At 40.6% G+C, this 27,225-nt stretch overlaps 1 protein-coding gene across 1 annotated transcript in view; it reads right to left on the bottom strand.

Annotated features, from left to right (window-relative positions):
• The window catches only part of CC2D2A (coiled-coil and C2 domain containing 2A), a 139,567-nt gene that overhangs the window by 24,342 nt on the left and 88,000 nt on the right, over positions 1-27,225 (bottom strand). The window contains exons 17-27 of the mRNA XM_007464071.1: positions 24,568-24,724; positions 22,248-22,395; positions 17,020-17,158; positions 14,670-14,873; positions 12,953-13,045; positions 11,897-11,988; positions 8,189-8,356; positions 5,306-5,411; positions 5,009-5,118; positions 3,783-3,879; positions 2,740-2,838 (exon numbers count right to left, since the gene is read on the bottom strand). Of these exons, the coding sequence (XP_007464133.1) occupies positions 2,740-2,838; positions 3,783-3,879; positions 5,009-5,118; positions 5,306-5,411; positions 8,189-8,356; positions 11,897-11,988; positions 12,953-13,045; positions 14,670-14,873; positions 17,020-17,158; positions 22,248-22,395; positions 24,568-24,724 (1,413 nt within the window). The remainder of the gene's footprint in view (positions 1-2,739; positions 2,839-3,782; positions 3,880-5,008; positions 5,119-5,305; positions 5,412-8,188; positions 8,357-11,896; positions 11,989-12,952; positions 13,046-14,669; positions 14,874-17,019; positions 17,159-22,247; positions 22,396-24,567; positions 24,725-27,225) is intronic.

Below are 27,225 nucleotides of genomic sequence, written 5' to 3'. Positions count from 1 at the left end.
CTTTCCCTGCCTTCTTTGCTTGGTTCAAGTGGAACATATGCTAGTTATGCAAGTTGATTCCAACACTAGGTTGCCTGTGTTCAAATCCTGAATTAAACTCAAAGTGACTCAGCTTGTGCATTTGTAAAAAGGAGATAATACTAGTATCTACTTTGTAGGGTAATTATGTATGCTGAATGGATTAATAGATGTAAAACACTAAGAAAAATGCCTGTCCTGTGCTAAGTGCTCAGTAAGTGTTAGCTGGCAGCCAGTCCCCTTTTCTGGGATGCCTCAGCTTCCCATCTCCACCTTTTAGAATTTTAATCATTTTTCAAGGCTCAGGTCAGATATTATCTCCTTCGGGATTTGTTTCATCTCCACCAGCCTTACATATAACTTGCTTCTTTCATTTATTGCATTGACACATTCTGCCAGACTTTACTGTTGTGTGCATATTTATCATGTTCTTTTAGATAATTGTTCTTTGCAAATAGAATCTGTATTGTGCTCTTTTTTGTATCATCCATCTCCAGTATATCACAGTGTTTTGTGTACACAGGAGGTGCTCAATAAATGTAGGCTGAACGAATTACAAGCCTCTTACATAAAATGACCTAAATTATGTAGAGGTTCAAAAAGGCAGAAGTTTTTACTCCTTTGTAGTCAAAGCAACAGTAAGTTTATGGAAGACTGTCTAGTACTAGAAAACTACTCAGGGCTAGACTTTGAAATTCACAGATTTTCAGAGAATCCAATTTTTATTTCAGTGAATATGCCCTCTAGAGAGGAATGAAGGAAGCTCTTATTTATTTTCCTCTTTACATTGGTGGAGTTCCCCCAAAGCCTGTATGTACCCAGGCAGATGAGAGGGTACAAGGAGAAAAAGAATATAAATACAGCGCCGTATAAAGTACAGCTGAAATAACTGGGCACATCTGGTCTGTAGAACAGATAGGTGAGCCAGGAGGGAATGGACACTGTCTCCAAATAGTTGAAGTGTAAGAATTTAAGACAGAGTCTCTCACCCTGGGCACTGTTGATGTTTGGGGCCAGAGAACTCTGTTATGGAGAGCTGTCCTGTGCGTTGTAGGGTGTTTGCAGCATCCCTGCCTCAATACACTAGATACCAGTTGCACCCCTACTAGTTGCAACAACCAAAAAACGTCTCCAGATATTGTCAAATGTGCCCTGTCGGTTCGTTTAAGAGCATGAGCTTTGGAATCAGGCAAAACTTTTAAAATGACAAATGTGATAAAATCATTCTCAAAAGCAATATTGAGATGTATAAACTCAGAAGTTGAATAGGTCTCTCTAATTTTACCAATCTCCTTCTTTAAGGATAAGCCAATGTAGAATGTTGGAAGTTGGTAAAAGGTGAATCCCAGATCTGCTGTAAACTTTGGGATTTGAGTAGTTACTTACCTTTCTAGGCTTCTGTTTTTTCATCTATAAAATGGGGATAATAATGTCTATTGAGCTGTTGTGAGGTTTAATTAAGGTGACATATAAACTAGCTAGAAATGGTATACATCAATAATATGCACCTGATAAATATAGTTATTCCTACTATTATTACCAAATTAGGAGTCTCCTTGTTTTGTGTAGCTCCAAACCAGGACCTATGAATGGGGGTCCCAGGGAGGAATTTAGCTGATGGGCACAGTTTAAAGAAGAAATTTATGACAGAGATATTGTAAAGAGAGCAAGCTACCTTATGAGGCAGTAAGGTCCCTACTTCTAGAGAGTATGGGTATTACTAGGATATAGTAAAGGAGATTCATTTATCAAGAAGGAGTTTGGAGTAATTACTTCTGAGTACCCTTCCAAATGTGATGTCAACTAACATGGGCAGTTTGATTTGCAAAATGATGTGCTCTTTAAAATTTTTTTCATTTCAAATCTATTCGAAGAGGGAAATGTAAAATTTTTGGCACGCATATAGCTGCAGCATCACCTGTAGACAGTCCCTTTGGTCTAGGGAGGATTGCAATTCCAAATGATTCTTGAAATTCCAACCAATCCAAGCCTCTCACACTTGAGTTTTGTCCTTGGCCTTGCTTGAGACTGTGACCCAGGTAGCATTTGCTCTATGTGGTCATCACATGTGGATTTAAACTGTTTCCTCTTGTAGCTGTGTGAGATCAACAGTCTTTTGCTCAAAGCCTCCTGTTGCTATGGATTTAATACTGGGATATTAAAGCCATTTCAGAATCTTTAACTGTCTCAGATTAGAGCTACTGTGCTATTCAAGAATTGTTAACCTAATGGATCCCCTTAAGCAAAATTGTTAAACTCTGAAGAGTGGTATTTTAGTTGAGCAAGTCGCTACCAACGATTTTTCAATTTTGAAATAGTGAGGACTCTGGAAACATTAAAGCACTTGATTAAAATGGGCCATCACCTGGCCTGGTTGTTTTCTTCAAGTTATTTTCAGGCTTCTATCCACTCCACTTTTGTCATTTTTGACAAGTTTCTACTTTGTCCTGCCTTCTTCACTTTCATTTAAAAGTTAAAAGATTCTCAGATTGGCAAAGTTGTACATTAACTACTAACTGTAAGGAAGATAGATGTTTTAATAAGTCATGCAAATATGACAGAAGATCAATGGCTTTATATAGTGATTTTTATCTTTCCAATAGTGGCCTTGCACATAGGTTCTCTCAGTGTTAAGGGTATACTTCCACAAAGAAACTTTTAACAGGAAAAATGGATAGAGCAGTTCCCTATTCCTGTGAAATTCTTACTTTTGATGCTTACCCTTGCCTGGAAATATATCGTGCTAAATGGAATTTTCACACATCCCAACCAGTGTCTCTCAATACGGGTGTGGATTCCACTTCCTCTTTCACGGTCATCCTAAAGGAGGGGTAGGAAGTGATAATTGTTTAACAACTCCGGATAGGAAGTAGGAAAGCAGCAGGATTTTAGCTGAAAGCCCGGTAGGTTTAGGTTAAACAGATGTAAGTCACATTCTGGTTAAGACACTTAATAGTTCTGTGACCCTAGGAAAGTCATTTAACTTCTCTGAACCTCAGTTTCCTCATCAACGAATTGGGAATTTCACAATCTACTTTGTAGGGGTATTTTAAAATTAAGACAATGTATAAAAAGCCCCTAGTACAATTCCTGGATCATAGCAGACAGTCAAGTTGAAAATGAAAAAAACTGGTTCTCCTTCTCCCTTCTTTCTTTCCCCGTTTATACATGTCAGGTTTCAAACATTCCAAATTTTGGGATTGATGGGGCTCAGGGCAGGCTGCCCCCAAATGTGCCAAAGTGGCATATGGATTACTTTGAATTCAAGTTACTTGAAAAGCAGCTGGTGCAAGAACACTCTGACCCTCCTCTGTCTGCAGAAAGCAGGAAAGAAATCTCCTGTGTGAAAGGTGCCCTCCCTGCACCTGGGGGTAGAGAGACATCCTTATCACCAGAGACAGGGAATCCAGGGCTGAGGAGGCTGTACAAACAAACCTTGTTACTTCTTTACTAATTTAGCCCAAACCAAACATCTATGTCTTGTCAATTCTTCACAAATCTATTGTTTCTTTGTCTAAAAGGTATAAAAGCTGTCTGTTTTGGTCACTTCCTAGATCGTATATCTATGAGACCTTTGTACATACAAAATTAAAAGTTGTTTATTTTTCCCCTGTTAATCTGTCTTGTGTCAATTTAATTATTAGACCAGCCAAAAGAGCACACAAGCGTTAAGGGGAAATTTTCTCCTCCCTGACAGGACTTAGCACAATGGGTAGAGGATAGGAAAATGAATACAGACATCTTTCTCAAAAACGTGAACTTACCTCTAAGACATCATATAGAACTTCATCAAAAATGTTGATGAACACGTCATCTTTCACTGACTGCAAACTGGTGGTGCTGTAATCCCCATTGGGGGCCCTGCAAATGGGCACCCATGATCAGGGAGCATGAAAAGAGCAAAAGAGAAATAATGAGTACTCAAATGTCCAAACTGGAAAAATACCTGAATATGAGCATAGATAGGAGGACTAATGGCAGTTGTCTCATTTAAAGGATTTCTGTAGCACAGAGACCCTCTAAGGTAGTACCTATACTCAAATGGCAAGGCAGTAGACTGCAGGCTCCGGGCAGAGAGACAAACCCTTTTGCTGGCTTGTCCTGGTGAGTGTCACATCATCTCCCAACCATGGTGAGCTTTGCAAGGAGCCAGCTGGCTACATACAAGGTCTCCAGCTGATATTGGTGCTGGTATGTGGACTTCCTAAGCAACTGGGCTCTGGAAGGTGCTTCTCTGTCAGACCATTCCCTGGTCATAAACCTGTTGTTATGTTGCTGGTTGGATGGTCCCTGCTTCCCACTCACTTTCCCCACAGATAAGTAAAGCAAGGTAGGGGTGAGGTTCATCTCCTATAACATCACCTGCTCTCAGTCCAGCCAAGCCTGGCCCAAGCAGGCCTCTCCATGGCATGGCTCAAGACCAGGCTACCGCATCTATTGTGCTGAGCATTTGCCTTTAACTTTTCTCAGTCTTTTTGCTTGTACTATGTATAAGAGTGGTATCTGTTTCTCCCTTCTGACTTAAGTAGTTCTAACCCTTGCTCAGTCTCTAATTTACTATTTGGCATTAAGCAAGTCACTTTTCATCTTTAGGTTTTAGTTTATTTTCTATAAAAGTAGAGCACTAGACTAGATAATTCCTGGGTTGCTTCAACCCAGGAAGCAAGAAATAAAGAGTCTTTCAAATATGTAAAATCATTTAATCAAAAATTTTAAATGCCTATGTATTTCTGACGAGGGAGAAAGCTTAATTTATGGGAACTAGGGAGCTTCAAAATTACTTACAGCTTCCAGAGTTGGGGAGATGGGGAAGAAAAGAAAAACAGTGTAGAGGCTGTGGGATTGAGGGACTGGGAAGTTTGGGCTGTAAGAAGCCAGAGCCTGGAGAGGAGTGGGGTGTCCCAACAATGAACCCAACTTTTGGAAGTTGGATATTTTCCCATTTTATTCTTGATTGGAGTCACTTGTAGAATGAGGAAAATATGCTTACCTAAATGGAAGTTCGAGTTCTTCATTCCAGCTGGGGTTTGGACCTTCAGCTGTAGTTGTATGGCAAATTGTTCGCTGAAATGAAACTTCTACAAAAGGACGTACTAAAACCTTAGAATCAAGAACAAAGAATCTGTAACAGTAGAATTATTTTGATCCTAACAGAGGTAAAATATATTTCTAAATGGTGTGTTTCCAAAGAAAACAAGGCAGAAAACAGACTAGGAACTTTCTAGGCAATTCTTAAAAATAGAAGGGGCAAGATTCTAAGTGGAGATCCAGCACTGGGGTATTTCACCTGGCCAAGGGGGTGGTCAGCACTGTGGGTTGGGCTTTGTGTGGTTGGGGAAGCAGCATGCTTTTCGCTGAAAGTCCTTGAAGATCTCGATGGCTGCTGGAATTTGCTAGGAGAGAAAATGTATGAAAGAAATCAATGACATGGAAAGTCTAATTATATACTTTGCAGACGGTTTCTCCAAAGATATATGGTGTTGGTGGCCATGGTGACAGACATACTCTCTAAGCTTGTTGATGCTCCAGAAGTCTTTTTGCATGCTCTGCTCCTCCTCAGTCACCTAGTGATTACGAGAGCCTTCCCAACTTTCATCCATAGGCCTGCATGTCTGGCTGGAATAGAGGAAAGGGACCTCTTCTCTCTGCTCTCTCATGGGTGCCTTTACCCCCGTAATTGAGAACCTCAATCCCTCTCAGGTAGCAGAATCCTGAGCTTCCTAACCAGCCTGCCCTGCCTCCATCCAATTCTGGTCCTTTCCCACTGTATTTTCTTTGAACATGCACTCTCCAGTAAACATGAGCTATATATCCCAGGTAAGACATCTCTCTCTGGGCCTGCCAAGCATCAATGGGAAAGGCGGTCAGGGATTCCTAGCTTGAGTTAGGATCTATGAGTCTTGCCCTCTTTCCCTTTTGAGCTGCCATTCTTAAAGGGAGAAATGAAGGTCATGTCCAGAGATCCTCTCCCAGATACCTTCCCCCTCATCCCCACAACCCACCTGCATATTTGTTTTTCTTTTTTTTTTTTAATAAATTTATTTTATTTATTTATTTTTGGCTGCATTGGGTCTTTGTTGCTGAGTGTGGGCTTTCTCTAGTTGCAGGGCGCGGGGGCTACTCTTTGTTGCGGTGCATGGGCTTCTCATTGCAGAGGCTTCTCTTGTTGCAGAGCACGGGCTTTGGGCGCACGGGCTTCGGTAGTTGTGGCTCGTGGGCTCTAGAGCGCAGGCTCAGTAGTTGTGGCGCACGGGCTTAGTTGCTCTGCGGCATGTGGAATCTTCCGGGAGCAGGGCTCGAACCCGTGTCCCCTGCATTGGCAGGCGGATTCTTAACCACTGTGCCACCAGGGAAGCCCCTGCCTATTTGTTTAGAATTTTATGGTTTGCCAAGTATTTCACATTCATTTGCTTAGCAAAGTACAAGTTATCTTTTTCCACCAGACTGTTTTACCTTTTCACAGAAAGGGTTTCAGACAAACTATGAGGCAATGAAAGTAGAACATTTAACACAACAGCTGCCAGAGAAAACCTTTTCCTCTTTGGAACACTGTCAATTACATTGTTACACAAACACTTGTTAAGTACCTACTATACTTTAGGCCCTGTGTTAGACACTGGGGCTGCAAAGGCAAATAAGATAAACTTCGGCTCAAACTAGCTAAACAAATAATCACAATATAGTGGGATATATGTTAGACTAGAGGGGTGGGCATGGGCCATAAGAGTGCAGAGGAGTTGAAAAATCCTATTTAGTTTAGTTGCAAGGGCAGAAGGTTAAGATTTGCCTGGGTTTAGTGCAAGAGTTGATATTTGAACTGACTTGATGAGTTTACACTGAAATGTATAACATATAGGATCAACTATGCTTCCCTGTAATTATTTGAATGAAATGGTTTAACTCTTAAAAAACTTCATGCAAACCAAAAATAAGAGAAACACCTACATATCTTTTTAAAAAAAACAGCTTTTCACCCCACAGTTAAACTTTAATGCAATCAAGATGAACGTTGGGCTGTGTGGCTTAAGGAAGCAATGCTATGGCACAGATTCAAGAGCTTAAATGGACATTTACATATAACAAAACACTGAGAATAGCTGGTGGTGATCAGATGTTCTGTAATGGGTGGAAGAGTTAGTCAGCAGAAAAATAAAGTAGGGCAAAATAATAGGGGGTGGATAATTTAAAGGGAAGACCCTAGGGACAAAAGATGCCAGAGGCTAGCAGGGTGTGCTTCAGTGATCAGAGAGCTGGATGACCTTGGGCAAGCCACTTACACTCCCTTCATTTCCATTTTCCCTTTTGTAAAATGGACACAGTAATAATAGTGAGAAGTAAGTGAAATAATATAAATGAAAGTGCCTAGAACACGGTGAATGCACACTAAATTATAGTTTCCCTCATGACATTGACAAGGGCACCAGCAAAGAGAAGTAATTCTTGGTCCTTCCATCTCTGTTCTCTAAGGGGATAAGAAACTTTGGCTCACCTTACCTATGGTGAGGGGCTCCCCATTGCCCTGATGTAATGAAATACAGTAGACATAATTCACTTCTCTGAGCAGATAAGAGAAGTCACAGTTTTGTGCTCAAACACATGTTTCAGAATCTAGAATATACACCTTTTGGGTATCTGCCCAGCTCTCACCCACTTCTCTGAGAACTGTCCCCCATCTTCAGGACAGGTCCTTGTGACCTGCCTCTCTGACTGTAGGTGACTAGACATGGATCAACACCTGACCCAAGCTGGGACCTTCAGATTCACTCCTGGGAAGCTGACACCTGGTGGGTGGTACCCTGACAGGATGGACCACTTCCATCACACGGAGAAGAATAAAGCAAACCCACAGAGGGAAGCAAGCGAGAGAAACAATGGGGCCTCTGAAGAAGCCCATTTTAATCTTTACTGTCTACCATGTAGTTTGGCTGTACCTCTTGTTCTTGAGTTCTATGAGATATTCCCAATTAATCCCCTCTTTACCCTAAACTGACTGATTTGGTTCTGTTACTTGCAACCAACAGGGCCCTGTTCATCAAGAACCCTCTTGCTCCCCGCCATCCCTGCCCTCGGCCCCCACAGAGTAGCAACTATGTTAAAAACGAGAGTGAACATGCTCTAAAGAGGTTGGATCCTGCACATTCCATCCCAGGGCTGTTGGGAGGGCTCTCACCTGGTCGTTGGCTTCCTCACTGGAATGTCATAAGCCCGGATAATGTTCACCAGCAGCTTTATGTCTCCATCGGACAGGTTTTGGGCTGTCACCTTCTTCCGACCTTTTCTCCTTGGCCTCAGTGGTCGTTTTTGTTCTGCCAGCTTGAAAAGGCTCAGGCCCAAAATGCTAATGATTACAGATCAAGATTAGGATGCCAGGGAAAAGAAAGATCTGGAAAGTCTTGGGACAACTTCCCAAACGCTGCCCCAAGGTCCCTCACAAGCCCCTGAAAAGCTCCTTGTCTTTTTAAGGAGGGTGGAAATTGTCAAGAAGTTCTCCCAAGATGGGGGAGAGCCCACTCTGTAGATTATTAACATTCATTTTAACTGCTACCAATCAGAGGATGAAACTCATGTTCTGGTCCCTCCCTGCACTTCCTGCTTGCTCTCTGCCTTGCTTATCCACCAGCCCCTCAAACGTGGCCTGTGCTCTCCTACTGTCTGCTTTCACTCATGCCAATCCTGCACGCTGAATGCCTCCTTCCACCTCCCTCCTCATCCACCCACTCGGTTGCAGTTTTACCACTTTGCAGGGCCAGTATTTCCCCTTCCCCAGAGGCCCAGCCGCATCAGCCCGAAGGGGGTCTCCCTCTCCTGGGCCCCTGGAGCCCTCATTAGCCTGCTGCATTCACATGGCAGCTGATGTTTACAGCCTTCTCAGGCCCTTCCAGGGATACCTCACTCTCTGGAGTTAGGCAAAACTAGGTGTGAATCCTGCTCACCTTGGGCAAATTATTTCACCTCTTGAAGTCTCTGTTTCATCATCTGTAAAATGGGGTTGTTGAGAGGACTTTGTGAGGAGGTGTATACAGAGCACCCTGGCACTGGTCTAGCATTAGAGGCCCTAACATAGTGACTGTTGGGACGATGACAATGATTATGATGCCAGTGATTATGTTGGAGAAAGGAGGGGGTGGAGACAGGAGGAAGGGAGGGGGAGCAGGGGGATCCTTCTCTCACATCTCTCTTCCTCTCACTGAGATGACCTCCGTTAACACTTCCTGGAAGATGAAAGCAACGCAGTGAATCACGGGGGAGAAAGGGCCATGGAGAAAATAACTTACTTAATTCTGCCCCAAAGACTAAACAGAAACACAACTGTGACTGCGTATCAGGAAGCTGACGTTAATGACTATGCCCGAGAGCCACAGAACAAACAAGAGCCACAGAACAAAGGCAGCGGTGCAGAGCTGGCCTCGGGCTGGCAGCGCCCACGCTGCTCTACTTCCCTGTGGGTATCAGAGCTGGCCAGGCGGCCTGCTGGACTGGAGCCCTCTTTCCAAGAGACATGTGCCAGCCGGGGAGACGATGGCTCCAAGGGGCTTCCGGGGGCTGTTGTTCCCAGTTGCTTCCCAGGGTCTTCTGTCCCACAGAGCGCAGAGGAGCCACCATTTACCAGCACTTCTCTGGTTCAAGCAGAGTGCTAGGTGCCTTACGTATAATATTTCTAATCCTTACACGTATATTTATCCCATTTTTCATATGAAGAAACTGGAGGCTCCAAGAGGTGATAGAATTTGCTAAACAGGAGGAGAGGGAGCTGGGGTTCAATATCAGATCACCCTGACTACACAGCCCAGCTGCTTCTTTTAACATTTACATATATTTATTCATTAACTCATTTAAGACAAGAATAAGCCCATTACCTGTTAACATGATATAAAATTATGAAAAATAACTATCCTTTCCAAAACAAAGAGTGCGAGGAGAGTGACACTGTTTTACATTTTTGCAAATCTCTGTTTTTTGATTTACTGTAAGTTTTAACTTATTTTTTATTTTAATTGAGATATAATTGACATATAACACTGTATACGTTTAAAGTGTACAATGTGTTGGTTTGATACATTTATATATGGCAATATGTTACCACTGTAGCTTTAAGCAACACCTCTATCTATCACTTCACATAATTATTATTTCTTTTTTTGTGGTGAGAACTATTAAGATCTAGTCTCTTAGTAACTCTGAAGTTTATAATCAGTACTGCTGACTATAATCACTATGCTGTGCATTAGATCTCCAGGACTGATTTATCTACTGGTTACAGGTTTGTACCCTTAAACATCTCCCCAGCTTCCGCCACCCCCAGCCCCTACTGACTAACATTCTAGTCTCGGTTTTTATTAGTTTGGGTTTATTAGATTCCACGTGTAAGTGAGAATCATATAGTATTTGTCCTTCTCTGTCTGACTCATCTCATTTAACATAATGCCCTCAAGGTCCATCCACGTTGTTACAAATTACAGCCCATCTTCTTAATCCCTCTGCCAGGACAGCTACCTAACCCAAACTTGGGGACCTCAGAGAGAAACCTTTGCGGGGGGTTCATGACATGGCACATCCCTTCTTTTCTCAATACTTTCTCCCTCTCAGAGAGGTGCCTCCTATCGTGAGACTTTGCTGCCTCCCTAACAGTCAGCTTGAGAGCATCTTGGTGGCTGGGACCATTATATACAGAAACATTTTAATTTAAAGCCAAGAACAAACCAGAATTAAAAGAAGGAAGAACATACCCTGAGCCTTCAGAACTTAATGCAGAAAGTAAAGCAGAAAAAAGAAAAAGAAAAAAGAAATGGAAAAACAGCATGAAAAATCATCATCTATTCTAAAGTGTAATTTTCATGACTGAAAAACAAACAAACAAACATTCAATGACTGGACTCTGGGCCTGGAATAAAGAGAGAGGGTTTGCATGAATTTACGTGGGCACAGCCTCCCTTCTGTACGAGGATGGAGGCAAAGCCAAAAGAAGGGGCTGCCACGGATTGCACAGTTTTTTGTCTCCTTGCCAACTTGATGGTGGAGTGGAAGTACATGCACAGGAAATGACCTTTTCAGGAGACCAAGAGATTTAATCACAGGGAGGGTCATGAAGTTAATAGACTGTGCAAGCCCATCAGTATAGAAAGTTGTCTTTCATCTTTCATGCATGCACCTCGAGTTGAGACCATCTGAGGATTATTCTAAATGATAGGGATACAATCAAGCAATTAAACACAGTCAATTCCCAACTTCTATGTAAATATCCATTTTTCCCTGATGTCCTTGCCCCTCACCAAACACATGGCAGCTCTGTGTCTCCCAGCTGTGGTGCTGGAACCAGACCTCTCCATGCCACCCAGAATCTCAGTGGGCAAGTTCTCAGCCACCCCCACTGCCCTGTGATGGGAGAATAAAGGAGACCCCGGCATAGGGAGGTGAGGAAAGCAGGAGGATGATGTGCTGGAGGGGATGCTGTCAAAACTTCATGTGACTGGAATGAGAAGATAGCCAAGGCTGGTGAAGTTCACTTGGAGGTGCTGGGAGGTGAGACGGGGTCCACTGGATGTGATGGAGAGGATCTCGTGTGACTTGTTCTAACAGAAACACTCCAACTAGTGTAACATTAGGCGTTAATCAGGCTTTACCAGTTTCCGGTATTACTGGGGGCCCAAATGCACACCATACACTGATAAACATATTTACACGAAATTTTTAATATAATACAATACAAATAATTTTAAAAGAAATAATAAAAAGGTCTCTCTCTCTTTTTTTTTTTTTTTTTTTTTTTTTTTTTTTTTTTTTTTTTTTTTTTTTTTTTTTTTTTTTTTTTTTTTTTTTTTTTTTTTTTTTTTTTTTTTTTTTTTTTTTTTTTTTTTTTTTTTTTTTTTTTTTTTTTTACCTGATATTGGGAACCTCTTCTTCTACTACCAAATCCGAAAGAAGAAAATGGTGTTTTGCAATTAGAAAACGATTTATCACTGATTCTCTAACCTGAGGAAAGAAATATGTTTTATTTAAAACGTTCTTGTTCTATGAACGCACACTTCACTGCTCTAATGTCACCTCAGTGCAGCTTTCCAGACCACCTTTACTCTTCTCAGCTCTGACCTCTTCCTATTGTAAATCATCCAGCTATCCTCACTAGCATAAGATCCCTAAGGCAGAGGGATTCTATTTTATTCTCTGCTGTATTCTCAGGACCTGGGAAAATTCCTGGCAGATAAGATCGTAAAATTTAGCTGAATGAATGAATGAACAACTACAAAAAGTAGGACCCGTCTCGAAGCACAAACACTTCAGAACTGATTCTGAAGTTCTTCCCCTATTCAAACTGACTTGCTACCTAATTATTCTTTAAATAGAGGACCTCTTAAATGTCATAAATATTCTTTTTTTTTTTTTTCATACATGAGCTACAGGGTAGATCAACCGGATGAGAAAAATGTACTCTAGCCACTAGGGCGTTTCTTATAAGTTAAATTAAAGGAAGGAAGGACAAAAGGATATTTTGACTTTCTAGTGCAGAAGGGTAGTTAGTATGTCATTTATAAAACTTTTTTTTATTACAAAGGTAATAAGATGCAAAAATTCAAATATTAAAAAAAAATCATGACTTAGAAAGTTAAGTCCCTTGTAATCATACCCCCTCTTAAGATAACCACTGATAATAAACTGAGACACATCCTAGTGTTTTCAGTGTTTCCTCATCGAATACACTCCCCTTGGTTCCTGAGCTAGTTCAAATTGGATTTTTATCACTTATAATCATGTGTCCAAACTAATACAAAGGAGAACCAAGTAACCATGTTCCAGAGTTGAAGATAGCTGTTAATCAATTTTAATCTGTAATTATGAGAAAATAAGCCTACAGGGGTTAAGAATAGAGACCTCCCTCCAACCGTAGGATGTTGGCTATTCTTCCCCTACGAGGACTGTTTAAAATGGTTTTCCTTACCTGCTGGAGGTACTTGGCTACCATGGCCCTGTGGGTATCTATGTGGTCTTTGGTTTCAATTACATTTCTGTCTCGTAACCGTTTCTCATAGTCCTAAAATTAAAAGGAAGCCATACTTTTATGATTTTAAAATACTAGTACTCTCTCATGCCCTTTTTGAGATTAGAGAATTATTTATCACATGTGGTTTGTCACAAATTATGGTTCTAAATGTTCCTTCTGGTTCCTTCTGAACTTTTGGTTCAGAATTGATCTTTGATGCAGTATCCAGGATTTGGAGTTACTTGATTGAACTGCCTTATAAGTAGAAGAGAAATCTGTAATTACAAGTTACAATGTTCATGCAGAAAGAAATAGAGGTAGTAGAGTCGCTGTAGTTCAAGATGATAAGCTCACCCAAACAAGATGCTAAGCTCACCCAAACAATTAAGCAGGGCCAAAGCCCCTGCTTAAATTTTGCCTTTGATATTTCAAGTAAAGCAATTACAGAAATAGTAAATAGCGTCTGGCTGCAGCTGACTTGGGTCACCTACTTGAAGGAGAGGAATGGCTGCCTTTGGCTTTGTCTTCTTAGGCCGCTGCACTTTTCTCTTTTTTCTATCAATAAAATTCCATGGGGTCCCCAGGGAGATGCCATGTTCCCCTTCACTCCTTCCCTGGTCACAGCTGAATGCCCAGGGTGGCCCCTAACCCAGGCTGGGTGGCTCAAAAGTTGTCCCCAAGATTTTTAAACTCGGGACAAGAGGACACACCTCTCCCTCCTGGCTGAGGCTACTAGATGTGAACTTGGATGATACTGGTGACCAAGTGATCAAATAGAGAAATCTGTCTACAATGGGGGAAAATGAAGTCACCATACCAAGGAAAGCCCAGATAGGATGGTGACGGGGCCTGGCAGTAGTTGGGTGTCTTTGAGATGCAGATGAACTCCTGTCATTCACATGTTTTAGATGTTTAACTCTATTTTGTGATTTCGTTATCTAATAAACTCCCCTTCGTTCATAAGCTAGTTCAAATTGGGTTTTTATCACATAATCACAAGTCCAAACTAAGATAAAGAACCAAATAACCCAAAATATATACCTCCCAGAATAATTTCTGCGTGAAAAATCATACAGTTCTGGTATTAACTTCTAACGGCTCTCCCTTTACCTCATCAAACACAGACTTGTCTGGCTTTCACTGGCTTGCCCCATATACACAAGCCTATTACCTATAACTCCTCAAAGGCTCACTGCTCCCATGCCCGCCATGTTCCCTCCTCTGCCAAGCCTTTGTGCATCCTGCTGCCTGTCTAGGGTGCCCAGCACTGTTCCCCACTTCCTTCCTGGCTCCCCACGCCAAGGCTGCTCAAATCCTATCCACCTAATTTTCCCTGCAGTGCTTACCACTGTGCTTTGTGCTTAGTAAATACTTACTGGATTAAAATGGCATTGAATTCCTGACTAAGGCACAATCCTTTGCCACATTAACACTTAAGAGACTCTTCAACCCTACAACTCTAATTTTTCCTAGTTTAGATGTCATCATACTGAGACAAAGATATTATTTAAACATTGGATTCAAGAAAAATAATGGGAAGGTTATGTAAAGTACTACAAAAGAGGAACTAATATTGCTACTGAGAACATAGCAACAACAACAAAATACATACATAATAGTATACCAAATGGCACAGCAGATATTTTATTAATAATAAAATAAGCCAATTTCTCACCTGGAATACCTTTTCCATAATTTCTCGGTCATACATTGGAATTTGTTTATAATTTCGGAATTCTGGCACCCCTTGGCTTCTAAGACCAAGAAGCCTGAATCGTTTGGATCTGTTTAATTCCTCATCTGAAACAAAGTTAAATTCCTGTTGTAGCTGTTCCAGTCGAAAGAAATCAGGGATGTAGGATTCACCACTGGTAGCAACCTATAAAAACCAAGAAATACAAAACTCTAGATAACAGGCAGATTTCATCCAAAGAAACTTGGCACTGAGCTTTTGGGAATGACGTTTTAACAGTTTTAGGCAGAGAGACTTGAAACATCCATCATTTCATTTAAAGAGAAAATACACTAAAATATCATGGTAATGAGGCAGATGCTACTCTGCCTTTTATAGCTACTAATATTCATTTAGTAGCTATAAAAAGTATCATGAATCATTTTTCCAGAGAAATAAAAGTTAAAAGGTTCATTTTTGGTACGCACGCTCCTCTAACAGTTGTCATGAAAATATACAGACTGAAAAATATGAGATTTATATCAGTGTATTACCAAGTGCCTACTGCAAATAAGACTATTCACATACATAATGTATATAAAGTGTATGTATTTTAAATGTATTTTTAAAATATTTTTACACTTTAACATTTTAAATATATTTTAAAATATTTTTAAAATATAACTTTTGGACTTTATTTATGCACAAATGTAGATAAAAGCCCTAGAGTCGGCTGATCAGCTTCACTTGGCTTTACAGCCATGCTCTCCTGTCCCTGCACAGCACCTCATGGCCTTGGTCACTGAGAAAAGTGAACCAGAGATGGACCCAATCACCAGCCTCGGATGCCCCTGTACCCTGGTACAGAAAGTGCGGCTTCAGCACCACTGAGAGACTAGCAGGTGTGGGCTGCACTCTGCCCAGGTGTCTGCTTGTTCCTCTGCTGGGTGCTTTGCCAGCTGCAACCTCCTCCTGGGCAGATCTCTGCTTCTCTTCAGGGAGCAGAGATCTGATGGAGCTTTGCGATGGGAAAGGTGATACTGCTGTGAAAATCCTGGCTCATAAAAAAGAGGCCAGTCAGGAAGGCAAACTCTGTGTTTTGTCCTTCTACGGGAAGCAAATAGTTAAAAAGAAAAAAAAAAATGAAGGAGACATATGCACTATATTATTGTCAGTTTAAAGCTAGTCATTGAAACATATCAATCATTTGAAAGCTTTATATGAAATAGGCTACACTTCAGGTGATATGGCCTATTCTTTTTTTTTTAAGGTGGATATTTTCATTTTAATTAATAAAACAAAATTGAAACAATGAAGACATATATTGGGACTTAACTCATTCACCAATTATGCAAGAAATGTTTTGGTTCAATAAGATAATTTATTCTTTCTAATAGTTCTCTAAGTATCAACATGCACTAAGTATCATGTGGGAAGGAGATTTTATGAAGATAAAAGTTAGAATAAACCAAAGCTTGCTTTGGGACTTATCTTAGAATCACTAGGGGAGAAGTGAAAGTTTTCATCCTGGTTATAGTTACCCTACTGATGGACTTGAACTAAGAAACGTGATCACGGAGTGTGTTGCTATGGCCACTTTCTGGATCATCTACTTGTTTATTAGGTTTTGTGGGAATTATGAACTTGGGAGTAAAAGCAATTGTATTTGTTACCAAGAGAAATCATTTACTGACTAATGTTCCATTTTATTTCCAAATTCATTGAAGAAAGAATTTTGAATGTTATGATAGATACAAGCAATTTATATCAAAGACACTTCAATGAAACCTAAAAGGTAATCTAATTAATCATCCAACAAGAAAACCAACAAAACCACCATTTCTGAAAATGCCCCATCAGCCCTTCAAAGTATGATGGAAAGAGCACAGGGCCTGAAATCACATCAACTTGGAGCCGTGTCCTTACCATCTGTGGGATGTGGAGCAAGGAACCCTGAATGTCTGGGTTCAGTGTCTCTCCACGGAAGGGGCAAATTGAAACCTTTCTTTAGGGGCTTTACAGAGGTTAGAGGTAAGAGTAACAGCAACAGTAGCAGCTGATGCTGACCGTACACTGACCATGTGTCCAGCTAGATGTTGATCCGCAGCAGCTCATTTCCTCCTGACAACACTGTGAGGGCATCACAGGGCTTAGGGGCATGAGTGCTTGCCTTCACAGCCAGTAGGTACAGAGCTAAAGTTTAAACCTGTCATTCAACCCAGGCTTCATGCTCTTAAACACTATTGCGCAGGAGAACATGTGGGAAAGAAAATGTGTGTCAAGGCCCAGCCATTTCTGTTATTATCACACCAAGTGGAGATGTGGTGCGTGTCCAGATCTCCTGCCACATTACCGAGATGAGCTGCATCAAAGGGGCATTGCTGGGGTCATTGGGGTCAAGCTTGGACTCTGCTGCCCACTTGGCCAACTTTTTCATGTCTGTCAGTCCTGATGTGCCAATAGATGAGATGGCATCTGCTCTCTTCAAAGCGCTGAAAATGAAAGTTGATTCCATGAGACCGACTTTATCACAGAGCAGTTTGCATTAAGACCACAAAATCCCAGGGACAGCACTGCTTAAGGAGGCTATTCCCTATGAGAGAAAGTCTGATCATAAGGAAGGACTTTTGACATTTTTCTTTACTTGATGGTTACTATTAAATATGTTATAAGCATAATAAAGAAGTCTGAATGGTGGGAGAAAGTATTTTCAAAGCACACATCTAATAAGGGGTTAATATCCCAAAAATATAAGGAACTCATACAACTCAGTAGCAAGAAAACAAATAATCTAATTAAAATGGGCAAAGGATCTGAACTGACATTTTTCCAAAAAAGACGTACAAGTGGCCAACAGACACATGAAAAGATGCTCAACATCGCTAATCATCAGGGAAATGCAAATCAAAACTATAATGAAATATCACGTCACACCTGTCAGAATGGCTATAATCAAAAAGACAAGTCAAAACAAGTGTTGGCAAGGATATGAAAAAAAAGGTAGTCCCTTGTGCACTATTGGTGGGAATGGAAATTGGTGCAGCCACTATGAAAAACAGTATGGAGGCTCCTCAAGAAATGAAAAGTAGAACAACCATATAATCCAGCAATCCCACAACTGGGGATATATCCAAAGTAAACAAAATCAGTATCCCGAAGAGATATCTGCACTCCCATGTTTACTGCAGCATTATTTACAATAACTAAGACATGGAAACAACCTAACAATGATGATGAATGATGAAACAACCATTCATCAATGGATGAATGGATAAATAAAATATGATACATATGTATAATATATATATCATATATAGAATATTATTCAGCCGTAAAAGAAGGAAATCCTATCATTTGAAACAACTGGATAGACCTTGAGGGCATTATACTAAGTGAGATGATCTCACTTCTATGTGGAATCTAAAAAACACAAACTCATAAAAACAGAGAATAGATTGGTGGAGCCAGAGGTGAGGGGGATGGAGAAATGGATGAAGGGACTCCAGAGTACAAACTTCCAGTTATAAGATGAATAAGTTCTGGAAATCTAATGTACAGCATGGTGACTACAGTTAATAATACTCTATTGTATACTTGGAAATTGCTAAGATAGCAGATCTTAAAATTTCTCATCACAAGGAAAAAATTATAACTATGTGTGGTGATGGATGTGTTACCTAAACTTACTGTGATAGTCATTTTGCAGTATGTACAAATACCGAATCATTATGTTGTACATCTTAAACTTATACAGTGTTATATGTCAGTTATATCTCAGTAAAACTGGGGGAGAAAAGAAGTATAAATAGAAGGAATGCAACTCTGACCCTGCATTCCTACAACTCTGCCCAGTGTGTTAAAGTGTCCTGAGTCCCTGATCCAGACTAGTGACAGGTGCCTCTGCATCTGGTGCAGGATGCCCAGAAGGCCTCAACTCCCAGATAACTGGGGACCACTTGTAGCTAAAATAAAAGAGAAAAAATAAACACTTATGCAACCAACTTAAGCACCGACTTTGGACATGACTGAGTTCCAAGGGGGCCAGTGTGGTCACCTTGGTTGAGTTGGGGCTTTATTTTATTTTATTTTTTTGAATTTAATTTTATTTATTTTTTTATACAGCAGGTCCTTCTTAGTCATCCATTTTGTACACATCAGTGTAAACATGTCAATCCCAATCTCCCAATTCATCACACCACCATCCCCACCCCCTGCCACTTTCCCCGCTTGGTGTCCGTACATTTGTTCTCTACAACTGTGTCTCTATTTCTGCCCTGCCCGGTCATCTGTACCATTTTTCTAGGTTCCACATATATGCGATAATGTACGATATTTGTTTTTCACTTTCTGACTTACTTCACTCTGTATGACAGTCTCTAGATCCATCCACGTCTCTACAAATGACCCAATTACTTTCCTTTTTATGGCTGAGTAATATTCCATTGTATCTATGTACCACATCTTCTTTATTCATTCGTCTGTTGATGGGCATTTAGGTTGCTTCCATGTCCTGGGTATTGTAAATAGTGCTGCAATGAACATTGGGGTGCATGTGTCTTTTTGAATTATGGTTTTCTCTGGGGGTATATGCCCAGTAGTGGGATTGCTGGGTCATATAGTAATTCTATTTTTAGTTTTTTAAGGAACCTCCACACTGTTCTCCATAGTGGCTGTATCAATTTACATTCCCACCAACAGTGCAAGAGGGTTCCCTTTTCTCCACAAACTCTCCAGCATTTGTTGCCTGTAGATTTTCTGATGATGCCCATTCTAACTGGTGTGAGGTGATACCTCACTGTAGTTTTGACTTGCATTTCTCTAATAATTAGTGATGTTGAGCAGCTTTTCATGTGCTTCTTGGCCATCTGTATGTCTCCTTTGGAGAAATGTCTATTTAGGTCTTCTGCCCATTTTTGGATTGGGTTGTTTGTTTGTTTAATATTGAGCTGCATGAGCTGTTTATGTATTTTGGAGATTAATCCTTTGTCGGTTGATTTTTTTTTTTTTTTGTGGTACGTGGGCCTCTCACTGTTGTGGCTTCTCCCGTTGTGGAGCACAGGCTCCGGATGCTCAGGCTCAGCAGCCATGGCTCACGGGCCCAGCCGCTCCACAGCATGTGGGATCTTCCCAGACCGGGGCACAAACCTGTGTCCCCCCCATCGGCAGGCGGACTCTCAACCACTGCACCACCAGGGAAGCCCTGTCTGTTGATTTGTTTGCAAATATTTTCTCCCATTTTGAGTGTTGTCTTTTCGTCTTGTTTATGGTTTCCTTTGCTGTGCAAAAGCTTTTAAGTTTCATTAGGTCCCATTTGTTTATTTTTGTTTTTATTTCCATTTCTCTAGGAGGTGGATCAAAAAAGATCTTGCTGTGATTTATGTCAAAGAGTGTTCTTCCTATGTTTTCCTCTAAGAGTTTTATAGTGTCCAGTCTTACATTTAGGTCTCTAATCCATTTTGAGTTTATTTTTGTGAATGGTGTTAGGGAGTGTTCTAATTTCATTCTTTTACATGTAGCTGTCCAGTTTTCCCAGCACCACTTATTGAAGAGACTGTCTTTTCTCCATTGTATATCCTTGCCACCTTTGTCATAGATTAGTTGACCATAGGTGCGTGGGTTTATCTCTGGGCTTTGTATCCTGTTCCATTGATCTGTATTTCTGTTTTTGTGCTAGTATCATATTGTCTTGATTACTGTAGCTTTGTAGTATAGACTGAAGTCAGGGAGTCTGATTCCTCTAGCTCTGTTTTTTTCCCTCAAGACTGCTTTGGCTATTCAGGGTCTTTTTTGTCTCCATACAAATTAAAAATTTTTTTGCTCTAGTTCCATAAAAAATGCCATTGGTAATTTGATAGGGATTGCATTGAATCTGTAGATTGCTTTGGGTCGTATAGTCATTTTCACAATGTTGATTCTTCCAATCCAAGAACATGGTATATCTCTCCATCTGTTGGTATGATCTTTAATTTCTTTCATCAGTGTCTTATAGTTTTCTGCATTCAGGTCTTTTGTCTCCCTAGGTAGGTTTATTCCTAGGTATTTTATTCTTTTTGTTGCAGTGGTAAATGGAAGTGTTTCCTTAATTTCTCTTTCAGATCTTTCATCATTAGTGTATAGGAATGCAAGAGATTTCTGTGCATTAATTTTGTATCCTGCAACTTTACCAGATTCATTGATTAGCTCTAGTAGTTTTCTGATGGTATCTTTAGGATTCTCTAAGTATAGTATCATGTCATCTTCAAACAGTGACAGTTTTACTTCTTCTTTTCCAATTTGGATTCCTTTTATTTCTTTTTCTTCTCTGATTGCCATGGCTAAGACTTCCAAAACTATGTTGAATAATAGTGGTGAGAGTGTACATCCTTGTCTTGTTCCTGATCTTAGAGGAAATGCTTTCAGTTTTTCACCATTAAGAATGATCTTTGGGGCTTCCCTGGTGGCACAGTGGTTGAGAGTCCGCCTGCCGATGCAGGGGACACGGGTTCGTGCCCTGGTCTGGGAGGATCCCACATGTCGCGGAGCGGCTGGGCCCGTGAGCCATGGCCGCTGAGCCTGTGCTCCGCAACAGGAGAGGCCACAACAGTGAGAGGCCCATGTACCACAAAAAAAAAAAAAAAAGAAAAAAAGAAAAAGAATGATGTTTGCTCTGCATTTGTTGTATATGGCCTTTATTATGTTGAGGTAGTTTCCCTCTATGAGTTGAGGCTTTATCAACAGGGCTGCATCTCTCATCACTCACAGTGTTTTACCTCCTCTCCTGAGGAGCTGGAGCTTTCACCCCCAGGAAATTTCTCCAGCATAAAACTCAATGAGACAAATGCAAAAGGCTTATATTCAAAGACATAAACGAGCCTCCACTGGAAATGCTGCCAGAGTCCTGCCTGAGAAAGGCCTTGTTGTTTTTATCGCATGAATACAAGCATTTGCACTGGATGGAGAGGGTGTAAAGGGAACAAAACCAGCCCCAGTCTGTTTTCCCACACATTGAAAATGACAGTCTTTGACTTGGGAAGTGTCTTCTTGGTGATCAAGATAAGTCCTTTTATTTTATGGAGGCAATTGAGACATCAGTGGTAAGATGATCCACTCAAGACACATCTATTGGGGAAAGACAGAAGCAAGACACAGTCCAGGCAGCCTGGACAGGCATCAACCACAAGGAGAGAGGGCCCGTCCATCTGGAGTGAACTAGTGAGGCCCAGAGTCCCTTTCTGCTGTTCTGAGTAGAAACCTAGGGCTAGCAATCAAGGAAGGGGGCTGAGAATAGGGACTTTCATATAATCAGAAGGTTCCACACCAATCATCATTTACAATGAACCTTTACTGAGGGCCAAATATTGATCTATACAGCTATGTGCTAATGCACTTTCCCCATTTGTGAAATTGGGAAAAGAATACTTCACAGTTAATTGGTGAAGATTAAATAAGGTAAAGTGCTTTACTAATAAAAAAAAAAAAACCCTGAAAATACTGGGACATAACAATAAAAGGAAAGAATGTGATATTGCAAGATTTTCCCCACTGGATATTGTTCATGCCAATGCCGACATTGCTCATCAGCTTATTCTAGCCATACATTACCTTCTAAATCCAATATTCTGCTGTGACAATGGAGGAATTAAAGGAATCCCATTTTCTCCAATGGCCCATGCCACACTGTTGGACACTTTCCCCGAGGTCATTAGAATCAGTTGATTACTACCATCAGCTTCAAATGAGAAGGGTACTCCTGGGGAAACAGTAGATTAAATAGGATGTTGTTTAGAAAGAGGGAGTGAGCCCAGTACTAGTAAGAAAGCAGAAAGTAGACAAATGGAACAGAGTGGATGGGAGTGGTGGGGATGGAACACATAATTCAAATCAATATCACTGAACTCCTTCAGGGAATGATGCTCACCATCGGCCACTTGGCTCTATCTCTTGACAGCAGAGTGTAGGCATTATAATAAACGATGCACTTTGGAGTGGGACCAACTGCATGTATATTCTGGTTCTGCCACTTGACAGCTGTGTGGACAAATTACTTAACTTCTCTGAACCTTTGTTTCATTGTGTATAAAATAGGGAACATAAAGTATCCCCTTTTATGGATTACTGTGAAGACATTCATTTATTCATTCATTCAGTAGATACTTCTTTGAGCTCCTACTTCATGCTGGCACTATTCTGGTCACAAAGATAGCAGTAAAGAAACAAAACTGATAGGAATCCCTGTTCTCATGCAGTTTACATTCAAGTAGGAGAGACAGGTTATAAGAAGATAAGAGACATGGGCAGTATGTTAGAGAGTGATAAATGCAAAAGAGAAACAAATTAGGGAAGGTGTATAGAAAATGTGTGTTTGGAGGAGGCAGGGGTTGAACTTTCAGACGGGGTGGCCAGGGAGGGCCCATGAGAAGTCACTTTTGAATAAAGGCCTGAAGAAAGCTAAGTGAGGCATGTAGGTATCTTGTGAAAGAGGCTTCTTGGCAGAAGGAACAAAGGCAAAGGCCGTAAGGTCAGAGTGTGCCTGGAGTAAGGAACAGCATGTTAAGTGAGGCAACACTTGCAAAGACTCAGACATGCCTGGGAAACGCTGACTACTCCACAGATGCTATTGCTCAGCTGTTGTAGCGACGGTAAAGCCTCACTGATTTGGTCCTCACTGATTGGACATTAGTGATAAAAAAAAGTCTCGGGGCAGGGCATTTAATCAAGTAAGGAAGTAAAGATTTTCAAGCATGAAATATAGCAACTTCATGCTTTGGGGAGTTCCAATTAATATTTTTAACACAAAAACAATACCACTGTTAACCCTATAACAGCATCTTTGTGTTTTTCAAAGATCTTTCCTTCATACTGAACACTCCATCTTGATCTTCAGAATAACCCTATATAACATTAAGGGTGTTATTGTTAGATCCATTTTATGAATGAGGAAGATGATATTCAAAGAGGTTACATGATTATTAGGATCACACAGCTTGTCAGTAGCAGAGCTGGAACTAAAAGCTTAAGCCTCCAGACTTTTAGACTGGTGATCAGTTTAGAGACTCAAAGAATTCTTGATGATAAAGTTCCAGATATGCTCTCATAAAAAAAAAATCACCAGGCATGTGAGGAAACAGAATCAGAATCAGACCAATAAGCAGATAGGTGTTGGAATGATCAGATACAGAATATTGAAAAATATTTTAATGTGTTTTAAAGAATAAATGAATGAATTAATAAAAGAAATGATCGAGAGTGTCAGAAAAGGACAAAAAGTTGTCAGAACTGATTGTAAAAAACTAAATAGAATTTCTAGAGGTGAAGAATATAATCATTGAAACAAGAAACGCAGTGATGAGTTTCAATGACTGGACATAGCCAAAAAGTGAATTCATGATTTGGAAGACTGACTTAAAGAAATTGCACAGAATATAAAAGTGAAAAAAAGAGATGTCAAGTATATTTAAGAGAGGTTAAAAAACATGGTGGACAGAGTGAGACGGTCCATCATATATTTAATCAGAATTGTAGAAGGAGATAAGAGAGAATATTATTTAATAATCTCCCTATTATTTATTTCAAACTTTTCAGCCTTACAAATAACACTGTGAGGTACATTTTTTTTTATGCACAAAGTTTTGTCTTCATTTCAAATTGTTTTCTTAGGAAAGATTCCTAGAAGTTGAATTAAGGTGTTAAAGGCAATCTAAAGGCCCTTAATTCACACGGTAAAACTACTTTACACTTGCAGAGTTATATGAATTTTCTGGCCACCCATAGTATATAAAAATGACTTTGCCAAAAATTGTATATGATTATTGCTTTAACTTTTCTGATAGCAATTTTATAATTGTCTGCTTGTCTGATAAGTGACAAAAAAGATATGTTCAAATTTGACCCTGAATCCGTTAGCCATGGAGGCTTTCCATACCACTGCCAACTCCCTCGTGGTCCAGTGTCACATGCTGGTTACTGCTAAACTCCACTTCTTCAGTGGGAGCTCTTCCAGTGACAACAGTAGTTTCAGGAATAGGCAGAAACACTTCTGCTAGCAAGGTGGTGCCACTGTGTCCAACTGTTTCATATACCTGAAATTGAGGAAGGGAAACAGCCAAATAAAAACAGCAATAAACGATGCTCACTCCCAGATAATGAGTACATTTTCTGTGCTGGTCACTGTTCTAGTCAAGAGCACCCATCTCAGAGTGGAAAGTTGAGTTGTGTTGCTATGGTCTCTGTGGAGACCAGGTTATACCCTATTTATGGTCACGTTGTTGGCACCCTGTCCTCTTGCCTGGCCTAATCTCCTGGGGTAGAGAGGTTAATCAAATTATCAGGAGATTGCAATTGTTTCTATGTCAAACTAATACACAGTAGTTTGGAGAATGGGCTTCCTCTTTCTCTTGGTTCAGATTATTTCAGAGAGAAACGCCATCAGGTTGAAAGGTGGGACAATATGGACATGCCACTAGATGGTTTATTATCTGCACCAACCTCAAAGTCAATAGGAAACGCACCATACCTAGAAGTACTCTAGGGTATCAGGTTCAAATCTGTTATTTGGTAAATCTCTCAAAGTTCTTTCCTTCAAGACCTCATTTTATTTGTTAGTTGCTGATCCTGTCCAGCTTCTTCTCAGGCCTTCTCCCAAAATGGAGCTAACTTGACCACCTGTAGCTCTGATACTAATTACTGTGGCGTGTCTTACTGTAATGCCATCACCATGAGATGAAGGACCCATTGCCAGGGCAATCACAGATTATGAATATACAATACAGTCTCAGTAGGACCCTCTGCTTCCCTGTATTCTTGGGTCATTTCTTTTGTATTCTTCCCCTGTATTCTTGGTTCATTTCTTTTGTGGTAAAAGATAAAATATTCCACAGCTCTGCTGGCTTCCTTTCTATGTTTTATTCTTTCTTCCCATGAGGCCTCTCTGGCTGGTACACATTTCTCTAAAATGCAGATTTTACTCTTTTATTTCTACAAATTAAGTACTCCTGTTTTTCTTCTTATGCAATAGAGTTCCCTCTGATTAATAGTTTCCATTTACCACCTGCATGCACAAAAATGACACTACGGAGCCTCTCTGCCTACCCTCCTCGTATCACGGCATGTGATATGAATTCTTTTCCAAGGATAAGGATGAGGATGGATTTGTACTGGGCTGCTATCCTGGCTTCATCTCCCTGGTATCTACCAGCTCACATTTGCAAGATGGCTGATTGAGCTTTGAGGGGCTACTGGGGCAAAGACAAAGCAGAGACTGCATAGGAACTGAACTCAAAACCCCAGACTTAGTACCACTGTGAGGTATTCTAACAGGCTGGATTCACCAAGAAACCTGTGATTGCTCAGGGCTTACCTCTGCCTAATTCAGGGGCTCAGCAGGAAGCCCATGAGTGGCACATTTAAGCCACGCTCTCCAAATTCATCTTTATCAGTAGATAGGTGATATTTTTTTCCTTATTAAAAAGATCTTTTAGGGAAAATTTCAAATATATGTAATCTTAGAAGAAGAATATACCATGAACCCATCACCTACCTAGCTTCAATTACCATTAACTTATGGCCAATCTGGTTTTATCTACACTCTCAACCATTTGACTCTCCACCAGTATTTTGAACTCAGACATCATTTTACTGTAAATGTTTCAGTATGTATCTCTAAAAGAGAAGGATATAAAAAGGCATAATTACAATACTATTATCACAGCAATTCCTTAATAATGTCAAATATCAGTAAGTTTCAAATGCTCTTTAGAGTCTCAAAAAACTACTGTGAATTAACATCACAATTTATTCCATACGTTGCAATTGATTGGTATGTCCCTCAAGGCTCTATTAATTTATAGGTGATCCCCCTCTCTTTTTACATTTTTTAACACTTTTTCTCTATATTTTTATTGGCTCAGAACTCTAATGGAGAAAGGAGGGCCATTTTTTTTGCTTACCTCAACCTCTCATAAGAGCCTGCCAGTTTTATAATATCACAGACCTTACAGAACATGTAGCAGGTTGTTGTTTATTGCACAGGAGACCTTGGTTTGACCTGTCCAATTATGGACTCACCGGCATCAAGTTTCGGTCTGAGAAAATGGTGGGTTTTTCTTTAAAATTTTTTGCGCTTCCCCCGAAATTTTAATTCACTGAGACATTCCTTTGCATGAAGCCGTCTGTTATCTCCTTTAATCTTAACCACAATCCTATGAAGGACAGTTTGTGGTAAAGATTAAGCATGATAACAGACCCAGCAATTCTAGATTGTGGATGTGTGTGGCTCGACAAAGGGGAGAAACTTCCCCTAGTCCCTCATCTCTTAAGTCACAAAGCTGCGATTTGAATCTACAACTGTTTCACTTCAAAACTCGTACACTTGGTCGGAGCTCAGGGAGAGGACTGGGGTTGGCGGCTTGAACATAGCCCGAAGGGGTTAGTGCGCCACGGCTAGCCGGGAGGGAGTCCGGGGAAAAGGCTGCACCTGCTGAGGAGGCAAGAGACGTTTTCTTGCCTCTGTGTTTCCTGGTGCGCGAGGAGAGGGGTTTTAAGAGCGCTGCCTAAAGGAGCTCCAGAGACGGGCGCGAGCCGC

The sequence above is a fragment of the Lipotes vexillifer genome, unplaced genomic scaffold, assembly GCF_000442215.2.
Source record: "Lipotes vexillifer unplaced genomic scaffold, Lipotes_vexillifer_v1.1 scaffold1653, whole genome shotgun sequence".
In the NCBI taxonomy this organism is placed as follows: Eukaryota; Metazoa; Chordata; class Mammalia; order Artiodactyla; family Lipotidae; genus Lipotes; species Lipotes vexillifer.
Note: the sequence above shows the minus strand (reverse complement) of the source record. Positions and strands in the feature narration are given on the sequence as shown.